This window comes from Bos javanicus, chromosome 10 (assembly GCF_032452875.1).
Source record: "Bos javanicus breed banteng chromosome 10, ARS-OSU_banteng_1.0, whole genome shotgun sequence".
Lineage (NCBI taxonomy): Eukaryota > Metazoa > Chordata > Mammalia > Artiodactyla > Bovidae > Bos > Bos javanicus.
Window position 1 is genome coordinate 80,736,808 of NC_083877.1, and position 22,564 is coordinate 80,759,371.

Sequence of the window (22,564 nt, forward strand, 5' to 3'; positions counted from 1 at the left end):
AATAGACTTCTAATAATGGGTAAACTCCTCCCTTCCCTACCCCAAATCATGCAACTTCTCTGTAAAGAGAAGGTCTTGCTTCGGGGTTGGCTTTCAAGGTCACTGTGAATGTTTTTTTTGGAGAGGCCAGGTCTTTTCCAACTGGTCTCCCTCTTGGAAGACCAGTATAGTATTTTTCTCAGTATTTAACTTTTTCTTCTTCTTTTTGTTAAACTTTCCTGGTTCAGATTACTTTATGGTTTTCATTTCTTAATTGAGCCCTGACTCATACAGCCCAGGTAATGGGTCATAAAGGCTTCCCAGGTGACTCAGTGGTAGAGAATCCCCCTGCCTGTGCAGGAGACAGAGGTTTGATGGATGGGTCAGGAAGATCCCCTGGGGGAGGACATGACAACCCACTCCAGTATTCTTGCCTAGGAAGTGCCATGGACAGAGGAGCCTGGTGGGCCACAGTCCATAGTGTTGCAGACACAACTCAGTTGTGGACACAATTGAGCACGCACACACAATGGGTCATAAAATCATGTAACTACTGAGACTGAACAGTAAATCAGCCCTGGAGTGAGGTAAAATGGTCCACGTGTCATGATATGTGGTAGCTGACCTCCAGGGTCAGTGCCTAGGGGTCTCAGGGAGTCATGAGAACTGTGGTCAGCCGTGGCACAGAAGAGCAGGTGTCATTTAATGACACCAGCCCTGGCATTGCCAAATCTTCCTGCTTTTCAGAAGTTGAAAATATTGAATCTTCTAAATTTTATACTTTGGTTGCTAATTCAAGTATTATTACATTGCTGTGTGGGTCAAAAAAACCTATGTTTATGAGCTGCCAGTCTCAAACTTCTGGGCTGGACTGCTGATTCCTAAGCTCGCTGTGAAGTAAAGAGCAAACTAGCAATAGAAGGGGAGGGACAGCAAATAGAGGAAACAAGTCACAGCATGCTGACAAATGGGGGGACTGAAAAAATTTCAAATTGCTACAAAACCTCAAAGCACCGTTGTTTAGAACCACTTTGAAAAGGGGAAACGTCTCTATCTGCATATTAAGGGCACTGTGCTCTCTAATCCCACAGTATAATAACAATAGCTACAGTATCAACTTATGTGTTAAGTTCTGCTATGATTAACAGTGACCTTGAAAGGGAAGAGCCTCAAGCTTTAAGTTCAAAGCCACTATTTACATACCTTCTAAATAAAAAATTTTTAAGCCTAGCTGTATAATTGAGGCTCTTTGTGGAAAATTTGTAAAACATGATAAAGTGTGAAAGGAAAATATTATCCCAGTGGAGAATCACTAGTAACATTGGTTAGGAACTAGTTAGTAACTAGTAACATTGTTTCTTTGCGTTCATTTTTTTTGCATGTTTGTTTGCATTTTTAATATGGTTGATCAGTGTGTGTGTGTCTGTGTGTGTATACATATATATATATATATATATATATATATATATATATATATTTGCATTCCCCCTTCTTTTACCTGGTATTCTTTTCATTAAAAACATGCTCTAGGCACTTTTGGCCTCATTTGGCCACACCTTGTGGCTTGTGAAAACCAGGGTTTGAACCGGAGCCCCTGGGCAGTTAAAGAATGGAATCCTCACCACTACACAGCCAGGGAGTTCCCTCTAGGCACTTTTTCATGTCTTCAGTACATTCAGTTATTTTATGTACAGAAATTCTTATTATGCATTTGTTTTCAAGTTTTTGCCATGGTACTGTTGGGTTTTTTAAATGATAATAGTGTTGAATGGATATTTTTGTGTGTAATGCTATGACCACATTTCAGATTCTTTCCTCAGGAGTAGAATGACAGGATTAAGGAGCATAAATATCCTCAAGAAGAGTCTCAGTCTATATTACCAGGTTTTCTTAATGTATTTTGTCCAACAAATGCAAATGACACTGTATTCTCACAAACACTGAGTACCATCATTTTTAATTTTTAAAACTTGGCTAATTTGATCCAAAATCACTGCAGATGGTGACTGCAGCCATGAAATTAAAAGATGCTTACTCCTTGGAAGGAAAGTTATGACCAACCTAGATAGATTATTAAAAAGCAGAGACATTACTTTGCCGTCAAAGGTCCGTCTAGTCAAGGCTATGGTTTTTCCAGTAGTCATGTATGGATGTGAGAGTTGGGCTGTGAAGAAAGCTGAGCGCCGAAGAATTGATGCTTTTGAACTGTGGTGTTGGAGAAGACTCTTGAGAGTCCCTTGGACTGCAAGGAGATCCAACCAGTCCATCCTAAAGGAGATCGGTCCTGGGTGTTCTTTGGAAGGAATGATGCTAAAGCTGAAACTCCAGTACTTTAGCCACCTCATGCGAAGAGTTGACTCATTGTAAAAGACTCTGATGCTGGGAGGGATTGGGGGCAGGAGGAGAAGGGGACGACAGAGGATGAGATGGCTGGATGGCATCACCAACTCGATGGACATGAGTCTGAGTGAACTCCAGGAGATGGTGATGGACAGGGAGGCCTGGCATGCTGCAATTCATGGGGTCACAAAGAGTTGGACACGACTGAGCAACTGAACTGAATTTGATAGAGAAAAATTATTTTTTTCTCAGTTCAATCAAACTTCTTGTGTATTAATAATATTCGTTGTCAGTGTTTTCCCAGGTCTTTCCCATGCATCAGTGTGTTTTTGTTTTTGTAGTCACATTGAGCGGTCTTACGAGATTTGGTTTTATTTTTAGAAAGGACTCACAAAAAGAAAAGCAAGTTGGTCTTGTTTTCCGAGATTGAAAGAAGTAGCATCAATCGAGTATTGCTTGTTATTACCTCTATGCAAATGAATTTAGGAAAGGGAAACCTGTATGCCACTGGCATAATGGTAACGATGCAGCATTGTTCACTCGAACTTTCATCCAAGTATCTGGGTTTTGCACTGTGATTCTTGTGGAGGAGCGGCTTAGAAGCATTTACGGCATGCTCCCAATGAGGTTGGAGATAAGTGCTAGTGACAACTACTCTGTATTAAGTGTGCTCACATCATATGCCTACATGATAGTACTAGTAGTGGCAATCCTGTCTTCCAGAAAAGGATATTAAACTTGCTTAGTGTCACAGCCACGGCTTAGAGGCAGGATGCTTTTAGACATCTTGTCTCAGTTGTCAGGACTTGAAGAATCAAGTTCACATTTGAGTTTTCTTGATTACTGTTACTGTAACTTAGCAGTAGATCATGTAGTAGGTAAAGGAAGTGTCTCCTTGAAGCAGGTTTATTTGTAAGAATATGGAGAAAGCCTTTATTGCTTCAACAAGAGTTACTTTGTGCCCTGTGATATTTCATCCCTTCAGTGCTTCCAGCTTTGAAGGGGTCAGTCTTATAACAAGAGACGCATCTTTCATTTTTTAGGAAACTGCAGTTGAGGCTTTTCAGTACAACATGAGCATGGTATAAGGGAGATTGAAATAAACAGTCTTCAGTATTAAAAGCTTTTAAAATTATTGGCATGTCTTTAATTGAACCAAACAATTTATTGACTGTTTCTGTGAGCAAGGAAAGAAAAACCATTTAACTACCTTGGTATCTGCCAAGAAAACTAAACTGACTTCAAAGCTTGCACTACGCTGATAGCTTAATGGCACTGAGTACAAACTGCTGCTTTAATTAATAGTTCTGGTCAGTCCTTTGGCTTAGTCAGCTACAGACATGAAATTGTAAAATGAGATAACACCAGACAAACGGCATTGCACAGTTCATGCCTCTCTTGAGCAAATATTTCACTTGTTCAACAGATACTGTTGCTTTGGGAACTCTTTTCATCTTGATGCTAATGCTATGCTAAGTCACTTCAGTCGTGTCTGACTCTGTGCAACCCCAGAGACGGCAACCCACCAGGCTCCCCCCTCCCTGGGATTCTCCAGGCAAGAACACTGGAGTGGGTTGCCATTTCCTTCTCCAATGCAGGAAAGTGAAAAGTGAAAGTGAAGTCGCTCAGTCGTGTCTGACCCTCAGCGACCCCATGGACTGCAGCCCTCCAGGCTCCTCCATCCATGGGATTTTCCAGGCAAGGGTACTGGACTGGGGTGCCACTGCCTTCTCTGTTTCATCTTGAACCACACGTGAAATTTGTACTTCTTCATTTAAATATAGCTTTTCAGTGATTTACCGTAAGCAAAGGAGAGAACTTGTCAGCGTTTTGATTTTGACATGTACTCTGTTCTGAGATTAAATAACAAATTGTGAAGTTGTGTGAAAGAATACAGCTGTACAAATAACATGGAGCCACATCTCAAGTGCTTGAAATAAATTGAGTCTAAAATGATTCAGGTAATTTAAAAAAATTTTTTAAGAAAAATTGAAACTGTAACCCACGGCTGCTGCTGCTAAGTCGCTTCAGTCATGTCCGACTCTGTGCGACCCCATAGACGGCAGCCCACAAGGCTCCCCCGTCCCAGGGATTCTCCAGGCAAGAACACTGGAGTGCGTTGCCATTTCCTTCTCCAGTGCATGAAAGTGAAAGTAAAGTCGCTGAGTCTTACCCGACTCTTAGCGACCCCATGGACTGCGGCCCACCAGGCTCCTCCGTCCATGGGATTTTCCAGGCAAGAGTGCTGGAGTGAGGTGCCATTTATGCTTATTTTTTTGACTATTTGATTTTTTGTTTCTGTCAGAAGTGTTCCCTCTGTAATTAGGTGACCATGAGAAAGTTACTACACGTTTATCAACCTGATCAAAGTTATGTACAATAAATAATCTTCGTATCAGTTTGCTGGAGATTGAAGCAGTGACTAAATAGTGATTGAAACAGTGCTAAAGGTTGAAACAGGTTTTGAACTTCTTGGGAAAAAAAGATGTCATTTAAGGTATTTGCATTAATGAGACAAATGACTGCGTTGCCTCACATTTACTGTGGTGGAATCTTATTATGGTTCCTTATTTTATGTACTTTAATACCCCTTGAGCCAAAGGATAAATTCCGAATCAAATAACCACGGAAAATTCTAGATATGGTTACACTTTGAAGGGACATGTTAGGCCTGTTAACCAGCACAAGTGTTCTAAAGAGGTTCCAGAGCATTTATATATTTGTTGATATTAAGGGCCAGTTGAATGGCAGGTACCAAGTCCCCAGTGCCTTGTATGAATCTGGGTATTTAATTCATTCTCTTTGTATATGTTTAGGGAAGAATCTGTTATGTGTCAAGATCCTACTCTATAAGTATTCAGCAGTAAATTAAAAGTTTCTGCCTTCACAGAACTTAAAATTTTGGTGTAAGGAGTTCCAAGAACAAACATAGATTTGTCTGACTTGGTTAAATAACTTAGTTAAGTGTAGGAGGTTTAACTTCATTTGGTAAAAAAATGTATGTACTCTAATTTCAAAGTAGACTGAAAACATCAGATCAGATCAGATCAGTTGCTCAGTCGTGTCCGACTCTTTGCGACTCCATGAATCGCAGCACACCAGGCCTCCCTGTCCATCACCACCTCCCGGAGTTCACTCAGATTCACCTCCATCGAGTCAGTGATGCCATCCAGCCATCTCATCCTCTGTCGTCCCCTTCTCCTCCTACCCCCAATCCCTCCCAGCATCAGAGTCTTTTCCAATGAGTCAACTCTTCGCATGAGGTGGCCAAAGTACTGGAGTTTCAGCTTTAGCATCATTCCTTCCAAAGAAATCCCAGGGCTGATCTCCTTCAGAATGGACTGGTTGGAATCCTTGCAGTCCAAGGGACTCTCAAAAGTCTTCTCCAACACCACAGTTCAAAAGCATCAATTCTTCGGCACTCAGCCTTCTTCAACAGTCCCAACTCTCACATCCATACATGACCACAGGAAAAACCATAGCCTTGACTAGACGAACCTTTGTTGGCAAAGTAATGTCTCTGCTTTTGAATATGCTATCTAGGTTGGTCATAACTTTCCTTTCAAGGAGTAAGCGTTTTTTAATTTCATGGCTGCAGTCACCATCTGCAGTGATTTTGGAGCCCAGAAAAATAAAGTCTGACACTGTTTCCCCATCTATTTCCCATGAAATGATGGGACCGGATGCCATGATCTTCGTTTTCTGAATGTTGAGCTTTAAGCCGACTTTTTCACTCTCCACTTTCACTTTCATCAAGAGGCTTTTTAGTTCCTCTTCACTTTCTGCCATAAGGGTGGTGTCATCTGCATATCTGAGGTGATTGATATTTCTCCCGGCAATCTTGATTCCAGCTTGTGTTTCTTCCAGTCCAGTATTTCTCATGATGTACTCTGCATATAAGTTAAATAAACAAGGTGACAATATACAGCCTTGACGTACTCCTTTTCCTATTTGGGACCAGTCTGTTGTTCCATGTCCAGTTTTAACTGTTGCTTCCTGACCTGCATACAGATTTCTCAAGAGGCAGATCAGGTGGTCTGGTATTCCCATCTCTTTCAGAATTTTCCACAGTTTCTTGTGATCCACACAGTCAAAGGCTTTGGCACAGTCAATAAGGCAGAAATCGATGTTTTTTCTGGAACTCTCTTGCTTTTTCCATGATCCAGCGGATGTTGGCAATTTGATCTCTGGTTCCTCTGCCTTTTCTAAAACCGGCTTGAACATCAGGAAGTTCACGGTTCACATATTGCTGAAGCCTGGCTTGGAGAATTTTGAGCATTACTTTACTAGCCTGTGAGACGAGTGCAATTCTGTGGTAGTTTGAGTATTCTTTGGCATTGCCTTTCTTTGGGATTGGAATGAAAACGGACCTTTTCCAGTCCTGTGGCCACTGCTGAGTTTTCCAAATTTGCTGGCAGCACTTTTTGAGTGCAGCACTTTCACAGCATCATCTTTCAGGATTTGAAATCGCTCAACTGGAATTCCATCACCTCCACTAGCTTTGTTCATAGTGATGCTTTCCAAGGCCCACTTGACTTCACATTCCAGGATATCTTGCTCTAGGTCAGTGATCACACCATCGTGATTATCTGGGTCGTGAAGATCTTTTTTGTACAGTTCTTCTGTGTATTCTTGCCATCTCTTCTTAATATCTTCTGCTTCTGTTAGGTCCATACCATTTCTGTCCTTTATAGAGCCCATCTTTGCATGAAATCTTCCTTTGGTATCTCTGATTTTCTTGAAGAGATCCCTAGTCTTTCCCATTCTGTTGTTTTCCTCTATTTCTTTGCATTGATCGCTGAAGAAGGCTTTCTTATCTCTTGCTATTCTTTGGAACTCTGCATTCAGATGTTTATATCTTTCCTTTTCTCCTTTGCTTTTCACTTCTCTTCTTTTCACAGCTATTTGTAAGGCCTCCCCAGACAGCCATTTTGCTTTTTTTTGCATTTCTTTTCCATGGGGATGGTTTTGATCCCTGTCTCCTGTACAGTGTCATGAACCTCATTCCGTAGTTCATCAGGCACTCTATCAGATCTAGGCCCTTAAATCTATTTCTCACTTCCACTGTACAATCATAAGGGATATGATTTAGGTAATACCTGAATGGTCTAGTGGTTTTCCCTACTTTCTTCAATTTAAGTCTGAATTTGGCAATAAGGAGTTCATGAAAACATAATACAGTAATTTTAGCTCACACTGCCTTTCCTTTGAGGAAATATTACAAAGTGAGATGATTTACTCAAGTTTACCTCAGAGATCTCTTTTTTCCAAATTCTCAAATTCTTTTTTTTCTGACTCTTTAAAATGATATTGTAATACAGATCTTGGGCTTCCCTGATGGCTCAGTGGTAAAGAATGTACATGCATTGGCTGACTTGAGTTTGGTCCCCAAGTCAGCGAGATTCCATAGAGAAGGAAATGGCAACCCACTCCAGTATTCTTGCTTGGGAAATCCCATGGACAGAGAAGCCTGGTGGGCTACAATCCATGGGGTCACAAAAGAGTCAGACACGACTTTGTGAAATCTAAACAACAACAAATACAGATCTCATTAGCCATAATCTGAATCAGATGTCCAGCAATAGCAGAATGGTAAACTGGTATTCTTAGGGCTATTATCGATAAGCGTCTGTGAGTGTTTTTATGCAAGTTTTGGGGGGACACATATGCTTTCATTTCTCTTGGTAAATACCCAGAAGTGGAATTACTGTTTAACTTTATAAGAGACTACCAGTTTTCTGAAGTGATTGGACCATTTTATGCTCTGCCCAACAACATATGGGAGTTCCAGTTGGTCTGTATCCTTGCCATCATTTAGTGGTGTTGGTCTCTTTAATATTAGCCATTCTAGTGGGTGTGAAGAAGTATCTCATTATAGTATAAGTTTGCATTTTGATGATTAAATAATGTTGAACATCTTTTCATGGGCTTACTGGCCATTCATGTATCTTTTGTGAAGTATCTGTTCAGTGTTTTACCTATTTTTAACTTTAATTTTGTCTCTTACTGAGTTGTAATCATTCTTTGTATTTCAAATGCAAGTGCTTCGTCAGTGGCTTAGGTTGGGTTCCCTAGAATACAGACCCTGAGAAGATTTGCAGAAAGATTTACAGGAAGTTTATTGGGTGGTGTTCTTGGGAATAACCAAGTGTTGCTCAGTCGTATCCGATTCTTTGTACCTCCATGGACTGTAGCCCATCAGACTCCTCTGTTCATGGAATTCTCCAGGCAAGAATACTGGAGTGGGTAGTCATTCCCTTCTCCAGAGGATCTTCCTGACCCAGGGATCAAACCTGGGTCTCCTGCATTACAGGCCACCACATGAGCCACCAGGGAATAACACCTATGAAAGAATGAGCAGGATTAAGCAGATGAAGAAGTTGAGCTGTAATTTGGTTGCAGTGGAGGCCTCAGATCACTCCACAGAAGGCACTGAAGCTTTATGGCCCTTCTGAGATATTCTGACTTGAGGCTTTGTACCTCCATCTGCATAGCAGCAAGTTGGGCTAGTCACTGGATATGGACTTCTCGAGGGGAGGGAATATAACTTTTAGGTTATTGGCCTAAGGGCAGTGTCTCAGAGGGACTTAGCTGAAAGCCATCAGTAGGCAACATTGCCAGCACTTGGGGGAACAGGTATCTCCAACCTGAAGGGGCCTGAGTGTATATTGTTACCATACACCCACCACAAATATATGTATTTCCAGTACAGGTATATGTACTTTCTTCCAGTATGTAGCTTGCCTATTCATTTCTTAATGGATCAGCAAACATTTAAAATTCTGATGTTGAATTTTTTTCTCTTAAAATAGTTTGTGTTTTTTGTGTCCTTGTTGAGAAATCTTTGCCAACTCCAAGATTGCCAAGATTTTCTATATTTTTTTCTAACAGCCGTTGAGTTTTAGGTTTTATATTTAGGTGTATAATCCATCAGGAATTAATTTTCATTTATATGATGTGAGGTACCACCCAAGTAATTCTTGAAGGCAATTAGCTCTTTCCGTTTTAGGTACATCCCTTTCCTCTCATCTTCCCTTAATTTGCAAAGCTGAGGCATCTTTCATTTCCATTTCCCAGAGTAGAGCATAGTCAAAACGCTGACAGGACAGTCTTCTTTCCTAGTAATTTATTCATTAGTTTGAATTGTGGAGTTCTGAAACTAAGGCCCTCAAATGAAATGATAGTCTGGGGCAGCTTTACCCTTGTTTTTGTCCTTTCTTTGCAGTAAAACTTGACATTCATGATTGTTTTAAGCAAAGGTGACTTTTATGAATTGTTTAGAGAGAATGATGAAAAGACTAATTACTTGCCATGTCAGAGCTGTTTTTCCATCTTGTGTTCTCCATACTCTAACAGTTGGTCTCAAATGAATGCTGTGATTAGCAGTGCTTTGGTGAGTTTAGTAACTTGGAAAAGACAAAGACTCTTAGAATAGCTCAATATTGAACATTAAAATAGGAACACCAGCTGTTTGATGTCCTTTTCCCAAAATACTTCAACCACGTTCTCTTGTTGCCTCCTGTATCTTCATAGGATGTGTAGAAATATTATTTTAAAGAAGAGTTGAGGTGCTGACTTGTTAACTAATTTGAACATGGAGTTAGTTCTGCCTCCCAAGCCACTGCCCCAACCATTGGAGGGTTTTTATACAAGCTGTATAGTTGTATACCATTAGAATGCAATCACTGAACGTGTTCAGAACTCTCTCAGTTTGTAAGTCATTAATAGCCATCCAGAATGTGTGAAGGGCTGACCTGGCCTAGATGCTAAGGGGATTCCCCTCATGCTATAGGGCAAGTATTAGCTGGTGCTGACATTGCAGCTATAGTCCCCCCATTTTCAATAGAGACACAATAGACATGGGTCCCTTCTTTCTTCCCAAACAAGGAGTGGGTAATATTTCTACTAACTTTTCAGCTAAGAACCTCCCTTAGAGGCAGTACTTGTATGTGTATATTCCCACAGCTTCACAGTTGCAGCTTCAGTAGTATTTCAGAACTAATACAACCATTGTTATTTTTGATAACCTCATAAAAGAAACTAAAACAGAAAAGGCGAGTATGTGATATACTGTTAAAATTATTAAAAGTTTTTCATAAGCAACATTAATGCCCTCTTGTAGTTTTAAAGATTATTTTTCATACTCCCAAGACTCTAAGAAGGGTACATCGCTGCTTCAGGAAATTTTGAAACATAATCCTTTATATCCTTTATGTCAGGATACAGTCTGCTAAGGAAATCTGAATAAAAAGAAAAAACTGGTATTAGTGGATTAAAGCCATAGATCATTTATGGCATTGATTCTAATGATGGTTTCATAGATGTGTACTTCCAAATACATAAAGTGGTATACATTAAATATCTACAGCTCTAGTATGTCAATCTCAATCCAGCATTTTTTTTTAAACTAGAGGACATTTTAGTATTAAACTAAATATGTTTTTTCATTGTATGAGTATGTTTCATTGTATGTTCATTGCAGATAAATAAATTTTTATAAATTATATATCACATTTATAAACTATAAAGAAAAAATTGTGTTTATAATAGCCAGGACATGGAAGCAACCTAGATGTCCATCAGCAGATGAATGGATAAGAAAGCTGTGGTACATATACACAATGGAGTATTACTCAGCCATTAAAAAGAATACATTTGAATCAGTTCTAATGAGGTGGATGAAACTGGAGCCTATTATACAGAGTGAAGTAAGCCAGAAGGAAAAACACCAATACAGTATACTAACGCATATATATGGAATTTAGAAAGATGGTAACGATAACCCTGTATACGAGACAGCAAAAGAGACACTGATGTATAGAACAGGCTTATGGACTCTGTGGGAGAGGGAGAGGGTGGGAAGATTTGGGAGAATGGCATTGAAACATATGAAAAGTCATGTATGAAACGAGATGCCAGTCCAGGTTCAATGCACGATGCTGGATGCTTGGGGCTGGTACACTGGGACGACCCAGAGGGATGGTATGGGGAGGGAGGAGGGAGGAGGGTCCAGGATGGGGAACACATGTATACCTGTGGTGGATTCATTTTGATATTTGGCAAAACTAATACAATTATGTAAGGTTTAAAAATAAAATTAATTAAAAAAAATTATATAAAAAAAAAAAGAATAAAAAAACCATACAAAAAAAAAAAAGAAAAAATTGTTAATGTTTTACACTTGTTCTGTCTATGGGTATACTTTTTCAAAAGAACTATGAGATTATCCATAAGTATTGTTTGCTCGCAGCTTTTCCTCGTAGCAATATATCATGCCTTTTTTAAAAATTAATTAACATTTGTTTTTGGTTGTGCTGGGTCTTCGTTGCTGCGCGGGCTTTCTCTTGTAGTGAGCGGGGGCTGCTGTTTGCTGTGGTACACGGCCTTCTCATTGCGTTGGCCACTCTTGTTGTGGGGCATAGGCTGTAAGAGTGCAGGTTGCAATAGTTGCAGCTCGCAGGCTGTAGAGTGTGGGCTCTGTAGTTGTGGCACACGGGCTAAGTTGCCCCATGGCATATGGGATCTTACCGGATCAGTGATGAAACCCATGTCCCCTGCATTGGCGGGTGGATTCTTAGCCACTGGACCACCAGGGAAATCGTGTCATTACCTTCTGTATCCATGAGTAGACCCCTGTCATAATTTGTAATTGCTGAGCTACTAACATTTTCACTTTTCACTTGGTGCTCTGGTGAAGTATTTTAAGTTTATTAGCTAATCTCCTTTCTTGGACATTTAGATTATTTTCAGGTTTGTATTCTTAATATGTACAGTGGCCACCTTTTCATAGTTCTTTTTTAGGAAAATTTCTAGAAATGAAATTGCTGGATCAAAGAATTCACATTTTTGAGGCTTTAAATCTAAATTACCAAATTGGGGTCCATATAGGTTGCAGCAGCTCCCAATTCCTCCAGTTTAAGATGAGTATGCTAACTTCTCCCTATTGTAGGTAGTAGACAAGTTTTCCCACATCACTGCCAATCTGGTAAGCTTAAAAATGGTATCTCCTTGTTCTAATTGGCATTATTATTCATGAAACTTGGGCTTCCCCGATGGCTCAGCAGGTAAAGAATCCACCTGCAACACAGGCGAAGCAGGAGACAAGGGTTTGATCCCTGGGTCAGAAGATCCCCTGGAGGAGGGCATGGCAACCCACTCCAGTATTCTTGCCTGGAGAATCCCAGGGACAGGGGCGTCTGGTGGGCTACAGTCCATGGGGGCGCAAAGAATCAGACACGACTGAAGGGACTGAGCACACTTTGATGAAGCTGACCCTTTTTCATGTTCACTGGCCATTGTAGATTTTGGCCTCACAAATAAGCAGCTCACTGCAGATACTTCGGAAACTTTTCCCCTGTTTAGTCATCAATCTTCAACAGCTTATGTTTTCTTTCCAGGAGCGACTAAAGCTGGTGACTGTTTTGGGTGCCGGCCTCCTCTGTGGAACTGCACTGGCGGTCATCGTGCCTGAAGGGGTGCACGCACTTTATGAAGATATTCTTGAGGGTGAGAGAGAGATGGGCCTTCTTTGAGCTATGTTATTGATGTGGAGGGCTCAAAAGAGAAGCTTGGTGATATTTTTTTCTGAAAACAGTTCACACGTTTGCCATAGAAATATGCCAAAGCATATCTTTTGATGTTTTTGACAATAAACACGTCAGTAGCAGTTAGTGAATTGAATGCCTCTGTCCACGAATACCACTTAAGATTTATTTGCAATAACACATGAATTGTGGGCTTTCTAAGAATGACAATCATTCTTTTTAATGCCTATGCAAAACTTCCAAATTCCTACATGACAATGATTGTGTTTTTAGTGTTCTTTAATTAAAAAAAAAATATATATAGATAGGTAGATAGATAAACACATTTGGATTCAAAGACTCCTTTTAAAAAATTTTTAAACCATTTGTTTCTAAATTTTATGCATTTATTTATGGCTGTGCTGGGTCTTCATTGCTGTATTGACTTTTTCTACTTGCTGTGCACAGGGTTCTTATTGCGGGGGCTTCGTTGCAGAGCATGGAGTCTAGGGCATGCAGGCTTCAGTAGCTACAGCACATGGGCTTGGTAGCTGCAGCTCCCAGGCTCTGGAGCACAGACTCAATAGTTGTGATACACAGGCTTAGTTGCTCCAAGGCATGTGGGATCTTCCTGGATCAGGGAGGGAACCCATGTTTCTTGCACTGGTAGTCGGATTTGTTACCACTGAGCCACCAGGGAAGCCCCTCAAGGACTCTTTATAATGAACCTTCTAGATAATGAGGACTTCTGTAGTAAAGGATAACTAAGGAATTAAAAAGACGTCTCCTGACCCTAATAACAAGCAGAGAACAGTACAGCTATAGAAGATTAAATGCTGGGCGGTCAGCTTGGTTCATTCATCTGCTAAATGATTTGGTCCTTTATATCAGCTGGGAGGCATACTTGATTCAGATTTGTGATTCAGCAAAATCAGATTCCCACCTGTCATTAAATGTCCCACTTGACTAAAACCACAAATGTTATATTGGTGAGCTGATTTCAGATGCCAAGAGTCTGCTAGACTTTAAGAATAGAATAAAGAGGTCAACACCTTCCAGATTTCTTACTGCTGCTGCTGCTGCTAAGTCACTTCAGTCATGTCTGACTCTGTGCAACCCCTTAGACGGCAGCCCACCAGGCTCCCCCGTCCCTGGGATTCTCCAGGCAAGAACACTGGAGTGGGTTGCCATTTCCTTCTCCAATGCATGAAAGTGAAAAGTGAAAGTGAAGTCTCGCAGTCGTGTCCGACTCTTTGCAACCTCATGGACTGCAGCCCACCAGGCTCCTCCATCCATGGGATTTTCCAGGCAAGAGTACTGGAGTGGGGTGCCATTGCCTTCTCCAAAATTTCTTACTAGTCACAGCATAATAAATAGTTTTTCACATGTTAGTAGAGGAAAAAAACTGTCCTATATTCAGAGGGATGATGCTCATATGCCTGGGGTATGAATATGGTCATAGTGGTAAAGAATGGGGATCATGGGGGTTAGTGCAAAGTAGGACAGAGGCTAAGGATTGGTCAGCCTTAGGAGGAAAAAATAACAAATTAGGATCCTTAGAGCAGTGGTTTCCACTCTTTTTTGATCATATATTCTATTGAGAAAAAAAGATAATACATGTGCTATTGCATTGATACACTCTACCTTATAATACACTCCTTAAATAGAAAATTTTGGAAAATGAGATTTAAAGTAACAGTATATAGATCAGTATTTCCTTTCATGTTCCAGTGGATCATCTTGAGTTTTCCTGCGTGTACTCATTCCACTGTGGAAATTACTCTGCTGGTGTGCTAGAAAACATTCAGACTATGATTAAAAGACACTTAAAATTTGTTTTGCTTGGCTTTGTGCTAAGAATTATGGGTGGTAGTTGTTTGCTAAACTTGTCTGATAATAAAAGTTTCTTGAGGAAGGGGTGCATTTTAAAAGTACAGTTTTCTGACCCCCAACCTAGATTATTTAATCAAAATCTCCAGGGAAGGTATTTGGGTATATTTAATTTTAACACGTTGTCAAATGATTCTTATTAGACAAGTTTAGGAAACACTAGAGTAGGGGAAAAAAGTGCTTCAGCTTTAGTTTTTTTTTTTGCTGATAGTTTTATGAGATGATAATGTATATACCATATTTCAGGTATACTTTTAAAGTTAAATGTAGCTACTATGTGTTGGGTTGCTTTCCTTTATTTTCAGTTTTCCTTGTTTTGGCCCAAAATAATTTTGTGGATTCGTTTGAAGATAGATACATGTACTTTATAAACCTATTTTTTGAAAAATAAGCATTCTAATTTCTTTAACCTTTTCATCACAGATTATTTTCCTGCCCCAAGCCAATCATTAAAAAATCTTTTAAGGGACTTCCCTAGTGGTCCAGAGATTAAGACTCTGTGCTTTTACTGCAGAAGTTGTAGGTTTGATCCCTGGTCAGGGAACGAAGATCCCACATGCTGGTTGGCCTTCATTAAAAAAAAAAAAAGAAAAGAAATATTTTACAACTATTTTCACTTACATATTTTATATTCACAAGGCAAAAAGATATGACAGTGAAAGATGAAGCCCTCAGGTTAGTAGGTGCCCAATATGCTACAGGAGATGAGTGGAGAAATAGCTCCAGAAGGAATAAAGAGGCTGAGCCAAAGCAGAAGCGATGCCCAGTTGTGAATGTGGCTGGTGGTGAAAGTCAAGTCCAATGCTGTAAAGAACAATACTGCATAAGAACCTGAAATATTAGGTCCATGAAACAAGGTAAATTGGAAGTGATTAAACCGAAGGTGGCAAGAGTGAACATCAACATTTTACTAATCAGTGAACTAAAATGGACAGGAATGGGCAAATTTAATTCAGATGACCATTATATCTACTACAAGAAGCCCTTAGAAGAAATGGAATAGCCCTCATAGTCAACAAAAGGAGTCCAAAATGCTGTTCAGTTCAGTTCAGTTGCTCAGTTGTGTCCAATTCTTTGCGACCCAATGAATCGCAGCACACCAGTCCTCCCTGTCCATCACCAACTCCCAGAGTTCACCCAAACTCATGTCCATCGAGTCGATGATGCCATCCAGCCATCTCATCCTCTGTCGTCCCCTTCTCCTCCTGCCCCAATCCCTCCCAGCATCAGGGTCTTCTCCAATGAGTCAACTCTTCACATGAGGTGGCCAAAGTATTGGAGTTTCAGCCTCAGCATCAGTCCTTCCAATGAACACCCAGGACTGGTCTCCTTTAGGATGGACTGGTTGGATCTCCTTGCAGCCCAAGCGACTCGCAAGAACCTTCTCCAACACCACATTTCAAAAGCATCAATTCTTCAGCACTCAGCTTTCTTCACAGTCCAACTCTCACATCCATACATGACCACTGGAAAAACCATAGCCTTGACTAAACGGACCTTTGTTGGCAAAGTAATGTCTCTGGTTTTGAATATGCTATCTAGGTTGGTCATAACTTTCCTTCCAAGGAGTAAGTGTCTTTTAATTTCATGGCTGCAGTCACCATCTGCAGTGATTTTGGAGCCCCCAAAAATAAAGTCTGTTTCTACTGTTTCCCCATCTGTTTCCCATGAAGTGATGGGACCCGATGCCATGACCTTAGTTTTCTGAATGTTGAGCTTTAAGCCAACTTTTTCATTCTCCTTTTTCACTTTCATCAAGAGGCTTTTGAGTTCCTCTTCACTTTCTGCCATAAGGGTGGTGTCATCTGCATATCTGAAGTTATTGATGTTTCTCCCAGCAATCTTGATTGCAGCTTGTGCTTCTTCCAGCCCAGCGTTTCTCATGATGTACTCTGCAAAGAAGTTAAATAAACAGGGTGACAATATACAGCTTTGACGTACTCCTTTTCCTATTTGGAACCAGTCTGTTGTTCCATGTCCAATTCTAACTGTTGCTTCCTGACCTGCATATAGGTTTCTCAAGAGGCAGGTCAGGTGGTCTGGTATTCCCATCTCTGTAGGAATTTTCCACAGTTTGTTGTGATCCACACAGTCAAAGGCTTTGGCATAGTCAATAAAGCAGAAATAGATGTTTTTCTGGAACTGTCTTGCTTTTTCGATGATCCCATGGATATTGGCAATTTGAATCAGTACTTGAGTGCAATCTCAAAAATGATAGAATGATCTCAGTTTGTTTCTAAGGCAAACCATTCAGTATCACAGTAATCCAAATCTATGCCCTAACCACTAATGATGAAGAAGCTGAAGCTGACCAGTTCTATGAAGACCTACAAAACTTTCTAGAACTAACACTAAAAAGATGTCCTTTTCATCATAGGGGACTGGAATACAAAAGTAGGAAGTCAAGAGATACCTGGAGTAACAGACAAGTTTGGCCTTGGAGTACAAAATGAAGCAGGGCAAAGGCTAACAGAGTTTTGCCAAGAGAATGCACTGGTCATAACAAACACCCTCTTCCAACAACACAGGAGACAACTCTACACATGGACATCACCAGATGGTCAAAATTGAAATCAGATTGATTATATTCTTTGCAGCCAAAGATGGAGAAACTCTATATGGTCAGCAAAAACAAGGTCTGGAGCTGACTATGGCTCAGATCATTAGCTTCTTACTGCAAAATTCAGACTTAAATTGAAGAATATAGGGAAAACCACTAGGCCATTCAGGTATGACCTAAATAAAATCCCTTACAATTATACAATGGAAATGACAAATAGATTCAAGGGATTAGATCTGATAGAGTGCCTGAAGAACTATGGACAGAGGTTCGGGACATTGTACAGGAGGCTGTGATCAAAACCATCCTCAAGAAAAAGGAAGGCAAAATGGTTATCAGGAGGCTTTACAAATAGCTGAGAAAAGAAGAGAAGCAAAAGGCAAAGGAGAAAAGGAAAGATAAACCCATCTGAATGCAGAATTCCAAAGAACAGCATGGAAAGATAAGAAAGCCTTCATAAGTGAACAATGTAAAGACATAGAAGAAAACAATATAATGGAAAAGACTAGACATCTATTCAAGAAAATTAGAGATACCAAGGAAACATTTCAGGCAAAGATGGGCACAATAAAGGACAGAAACAGTACGGACCTAACAGAAGCAGAAGATATTAAGAAGAAATGTCAAGAACACACAGAAGAACTTTACAAAAAAGGTCTTAATAATCTAGATAACCACGATGGTGTGATCTCTCAACTAGAGCCAGACATCCTGGAGTGTGAAGTCAAGTGGGCCTCAGGAAGCATTACTACAAACAAAGCTAGTGGAGGTGATGGAATTCCAGCTGAGCTATTTCAAGTCCTAAAAGATGATGCTGTTAAAGTGCAGCACTCAATACGCCAGCAAATTTGGAAAACTCAGCAGTGGCCACAGGACTGGAAAAGGTCAGTTTTTATTCCAATCCCAAAGAAAAGCAATGCCAAAGAATGTTCAAACTACATCAAAATTGTGTTCATTTCACACGCTCGAGTGCAAGGTTATGCTCAAAATCCTTCAAGCTAGGCTTCAGAAGTACTTGAACTGAGAACTTCCAGATGTACAAGTTAGATTTATAAAAGGCAGAGGAACCAAAGATCAAATTGCCAACATCTGTTGGACCATAGAAAAAGCAAGGGAATTCCAGAAAAACATCTACTTCTGCTTCATTGACTACACTAAAGCCTTTGACTGTGTGGATCATAACAAACTGTGGAGAATTCTTAAAGAGATAGGAATACCAGACCACCTTACCTGCCTCCTGAGAAGTCTGTATGCAGGTCAAGAAGTAACAGTTAGAACCAGACATGGAACAACAGACTGGTTCCAAATTGGGAAAGGAGTACGTCAAAACTGTATATTGTCACCCTGCTTATTTAACTTTTATGCAGAGTACATCATGAGAAACGCTGGGCTGGAAGGAACAAGCTGGAAGAAGCACAGGCTGGAATCCTGGGAGAAATATCAATAACCTCAGACATGCAGATGACACCATCCTAATGGCAGAAATCAAAGAGGAACCAAAGAGCCTCTTGATGCAGGTGAAAGAGGAGAGTGAAAAAACTGGCTTAAAACTCAACATTCAAAAAATGAAGATTATGGCATTTGATCCCATCACTTCGTGGCAAATAGGGAAAAACTGGAAACAGTGACAGACTTTATCTTCTTGGGCTCCAAAATCACTGCAGATGGTGACTGCAGCCATGAAATTAGAAGACGCTTCTTGGGAGGAAAGCTATGACAAACCTAGACAGCATATAAAAAAGGAGAGACATCACTTAACGGACAAATGTCCATATAGTCAAAGTTATGGTTTTTCCAGTAGTCATCTATGGTTGTGAGAGTTGGACCATAAAGAAAGCTGAGTGCCAAAAAATTGATGCTTTCAAACTGTGGTGCTGGAAAAGACTCTTGAGAGTCCCTTGGACAGCAAGGAGATCAAACCAGTCAATAAAGGAAATCAACCCTGAATATTTCATTGGAAGGACTGATGCTGAAGCTGAAGCTCCAGTATTTTGGCCACCTGATGTGAAGAGCTGACCCACTGGAAAAGACCCTGATGCTGGGAAAGATTGAAGGCAGGAGGAGAAGGTGGCAACAGAGGATACAATAGTTAGATGGCATCACCGACTCGATGGACATGAGTTTGAGCAAACTCCGAGAAGTAGTAAAGGACAGGGAAGCCTGGTGTGCTGCAGTCTGTGGGGCTGCAAACAGCTGGACACGACTGAGCAACTGAACAACAACAGCATTCAGTCTTTTTGGCATGAATGACTACGTTTTGTCAAATCCATAAAGTCAAAATACAGAACAGTTCCATCACCCTCATTTCCTTTTGTAATCAGACTTTTCCTCCACTTCCAATCTTGAGCAACCTCTGATCTCCTCTGTGTCTATAGTTTTGTCTTTTCTCAATGTCATATATATGCAGCCTTGTAGTCTTTGGGTCTGACTTCTTTTAGTTAGCTTAATGCAGTTGAGAAGTCATCCTGTTGTTTGGTGCATCAGTGGTTTATACCTGCTCCAATATTCTTGCCTGGAGAAGTCCATGGACAAAGGAGCCTGGTGGGCTACCGTCCATGGGGTCACAAAGAGTCGGACACGACTGAGTGACTAATACCCACATCCCGTAATATGAGAGTTCCAGTTGACTCCCTTCCAAACATTTTCGTTGTCTCTTTTGTTTTAGTTTTTTATTTTAATCACCTAAATAGACGGGTAGTGGTGTCTCTGTGTGTATCTCTGTGTGTTTTGATTGATTTGACTGTGTTGAGTCTTAGTTGTAGCGTGAGGGATCTTCCATCTTTGTTGCAGTGTGTGGGATCTTGTTCCATCAAACCTGGGCCCCCTGCATTGGGAGCGTAGAGTCTTAGCCACTGGACCACCAGGGAAGTCCTTTCCGCTCTTGCGTTATTGTTGTTCAAGCCAACTTTTCTCCAAACTTTGAGAAAGGAATTTGTGTACCTGTAACTACAGCCTATGGTTTAGTTCTTCTGTGGACCTTATAATTATGATAATAAGCAGGTATTTTTTCAGAGCTCAGTATACCATGTTAGCTAAGTACTCTGACACTTTAATAGGCAGTATTAAATACAAATTAATGTGAAAAGGAACTTCTCACATACTCTTCTACAATTATAGCTCTAAAATCACTGGACTTAGATGAATATCTGTGTTCATGTGAGGAAACAGTCTTCCTGTAGAAACAGAAGTTTTGAGAACATAGTTTATTGAGTACTGCAGTACTTGTTTACTGTGGATGGAGCTAATGTTTGAAACCACAAAAATTGTTTTAAAGTAGAGGGTTAAATCTGCTATTACATTAACATTTATCCTATCCTCCATTAATAAAAATGGAGCTCTTTAAGGCTCTTATACTTTACTTTCAGGATTCTGAAATTGTTTGATTGTTCAGTACTGTATCTGACCAGATATTCACTCCACATGTTTCACATGTTCATATAAATCTCCTGAATTAATTCCATTTAATATACAACTATGTTCCTGAACATTTAGTGAGCACTTAACCACAATACCAGGTATTGTGTGAATATATTGCCTAATCATTCACAACAACCCTCTAAGGTGGATACTGCTTTATAAATGAGACTTTTGAACCCCTGAGAGGTTAAATAATTTGCCCAAGGAACTCAGCCAGTAAGTGTCAGGACCAGGATTTGAACACAGGCTGCCTTACTCCGTCTGAAGTCTACACTTTTAATGACACTCTGCTATGTGGTGAACATTGTAAGGAATTTCATATCACCAAAACACTGTATATCTGCTAAAGAAATGTAAGTTTCCTACCTTATAATGAGATTTTTTTTTTCTTTCAGAAATAGTGGTATTTTGATTAAAAAAAAAAAAGATTCATTAACATCCCTTCAAAACATTAGTTTTATTCATTTGACTATAGTCAGTTTTCTCTTTTACATGATAAACAGATAGTAAGTAAGAGCTACTCTACCCTGTTGGGCTTCCCTGGTGGCTCAGACCATAAAGAATCTGCTTGCAGTGCGGGAGACCCAGATTCAGTCCCTGGGTCGGAAGAGCCCCTGGAGAAGGAAATGGCTACCCTCTCCAGTATTCTTGCCTGAAGAATTCCATGGATAGAAGAGCCTGGCAGGCTACAGTCTATGGGGTCGCAAAGAGGCAGATGCCACTGAGCGACTAACACTTTGACTGTTACTGAAAACACATCAAGTGTAAAGAACTGTCTGTCTTTGCCCAGAAAAAAAAAAAGTATATAATAAAAATCTGTAAAGGTTATAAGATATAAGTAGAAGGTAAGAAATTTAAAATAATCAGTACAGGCCGAAAATACAAACATCAAAGCGGGGTGTCACCCTTCCCCACAAAGAAACAGATTACCTGAAGGTTTGATTCTTAGAATGCTTTGTCCTTTGTAAATGTTAATCTGAAGGAGTTCTAGTGAATGTCTTCAAAGGGCAAATTGATTCTATTACATTTATCAATAATTTAACATATGTGTCTGTAACATCAGTTCAGTTCAGTTCAGTCGCTCAGTTGTGTCCCGACTCTTTGCAACCCCATGAATTGCAGCATGCCAGGCCTCCCTGTCCATCACCAACTCCCAGAGTTCACCCAAACTCACGTCCATTGAGTCGGTGATGCCATCCAGCTGTCTCATCCTTTGTCGTCCCCTTCTCCTCCTGTCCCCAATCCCTCCCAGCATCAGAGTCTTTTCCAATGAGTCAACTCTTGGCATGAGGTGGCCAAAGTACTGGAGTTTCAGCTTTAGCATCATTCCTTCCAGAGAACACTGTAACATAGGAAGGCTATATACCATACTGGTGGAGCTTATTGGAAGGATTCCTGTATGAATATCTACGGAGAGAATTAAGCCCATGATGATTTGCTGAACACTCTGTTAGTGGCATGAGAAATATATGTCTGATGAGCAATATCCAGTGATAATACTGAGTGTATATACTTTGCAGTGGGGAATGTGACATGGACCATGCCTCAGTTATTCATTACCAGCCAGTGCCCTGTGTGAAACAGACACAACAGTAACAACCTGAAAGTTCTTTCAAGAATGAGTACCATATGTACACGAATTTTAGTTAAATAGCTGGGTGTTAAAATTTTTTATTTTAGTATAGTTGATTTACAATGGGGTATTCATTTCTACTGTATAGCAAAGTGACTCAGTTGTACATATGTATATTATTTTTCATGTTCTTTTCCATTATGGTTTATCACAGGATATCGACTGTATAGTGCCCTGTGCTGTGCGGTAGGCCCTCGTTTCTCCATTCTATCATAGTTTGCA

At 40.2% G+C, this 22,564-nt stretch overlaps 1 protein-coding gene across 2 annotated transcripts in view; it reads left to right on the forward strand.

Annotated features, from left to right (window-relative positions):
• The window catches only part of SLC39A9 (solute carrier family 39 member 9), a 49,966-nt gene that overhangs the window by 6,657 nt on the left and 20,745 nt on the right, over positions 1–22,564 (forward strand). The window contains exon 2 of one of the 2 annotated variants that reach the window (XM_061429240.1): positions 12,717–12,825. The exons of the other annotated variant lie outside the window; for it this stretch is intronic. Within the exon in view, the coding sequence (XP_061285224.1) occupies positions 12,717–12,825 (109 nt within the window). The remainder of the gene's footprint in view (positions 1–12,716; positions 12,826–22,564) is intronic. 2 annotated transcript variants of the gene reach the window in all.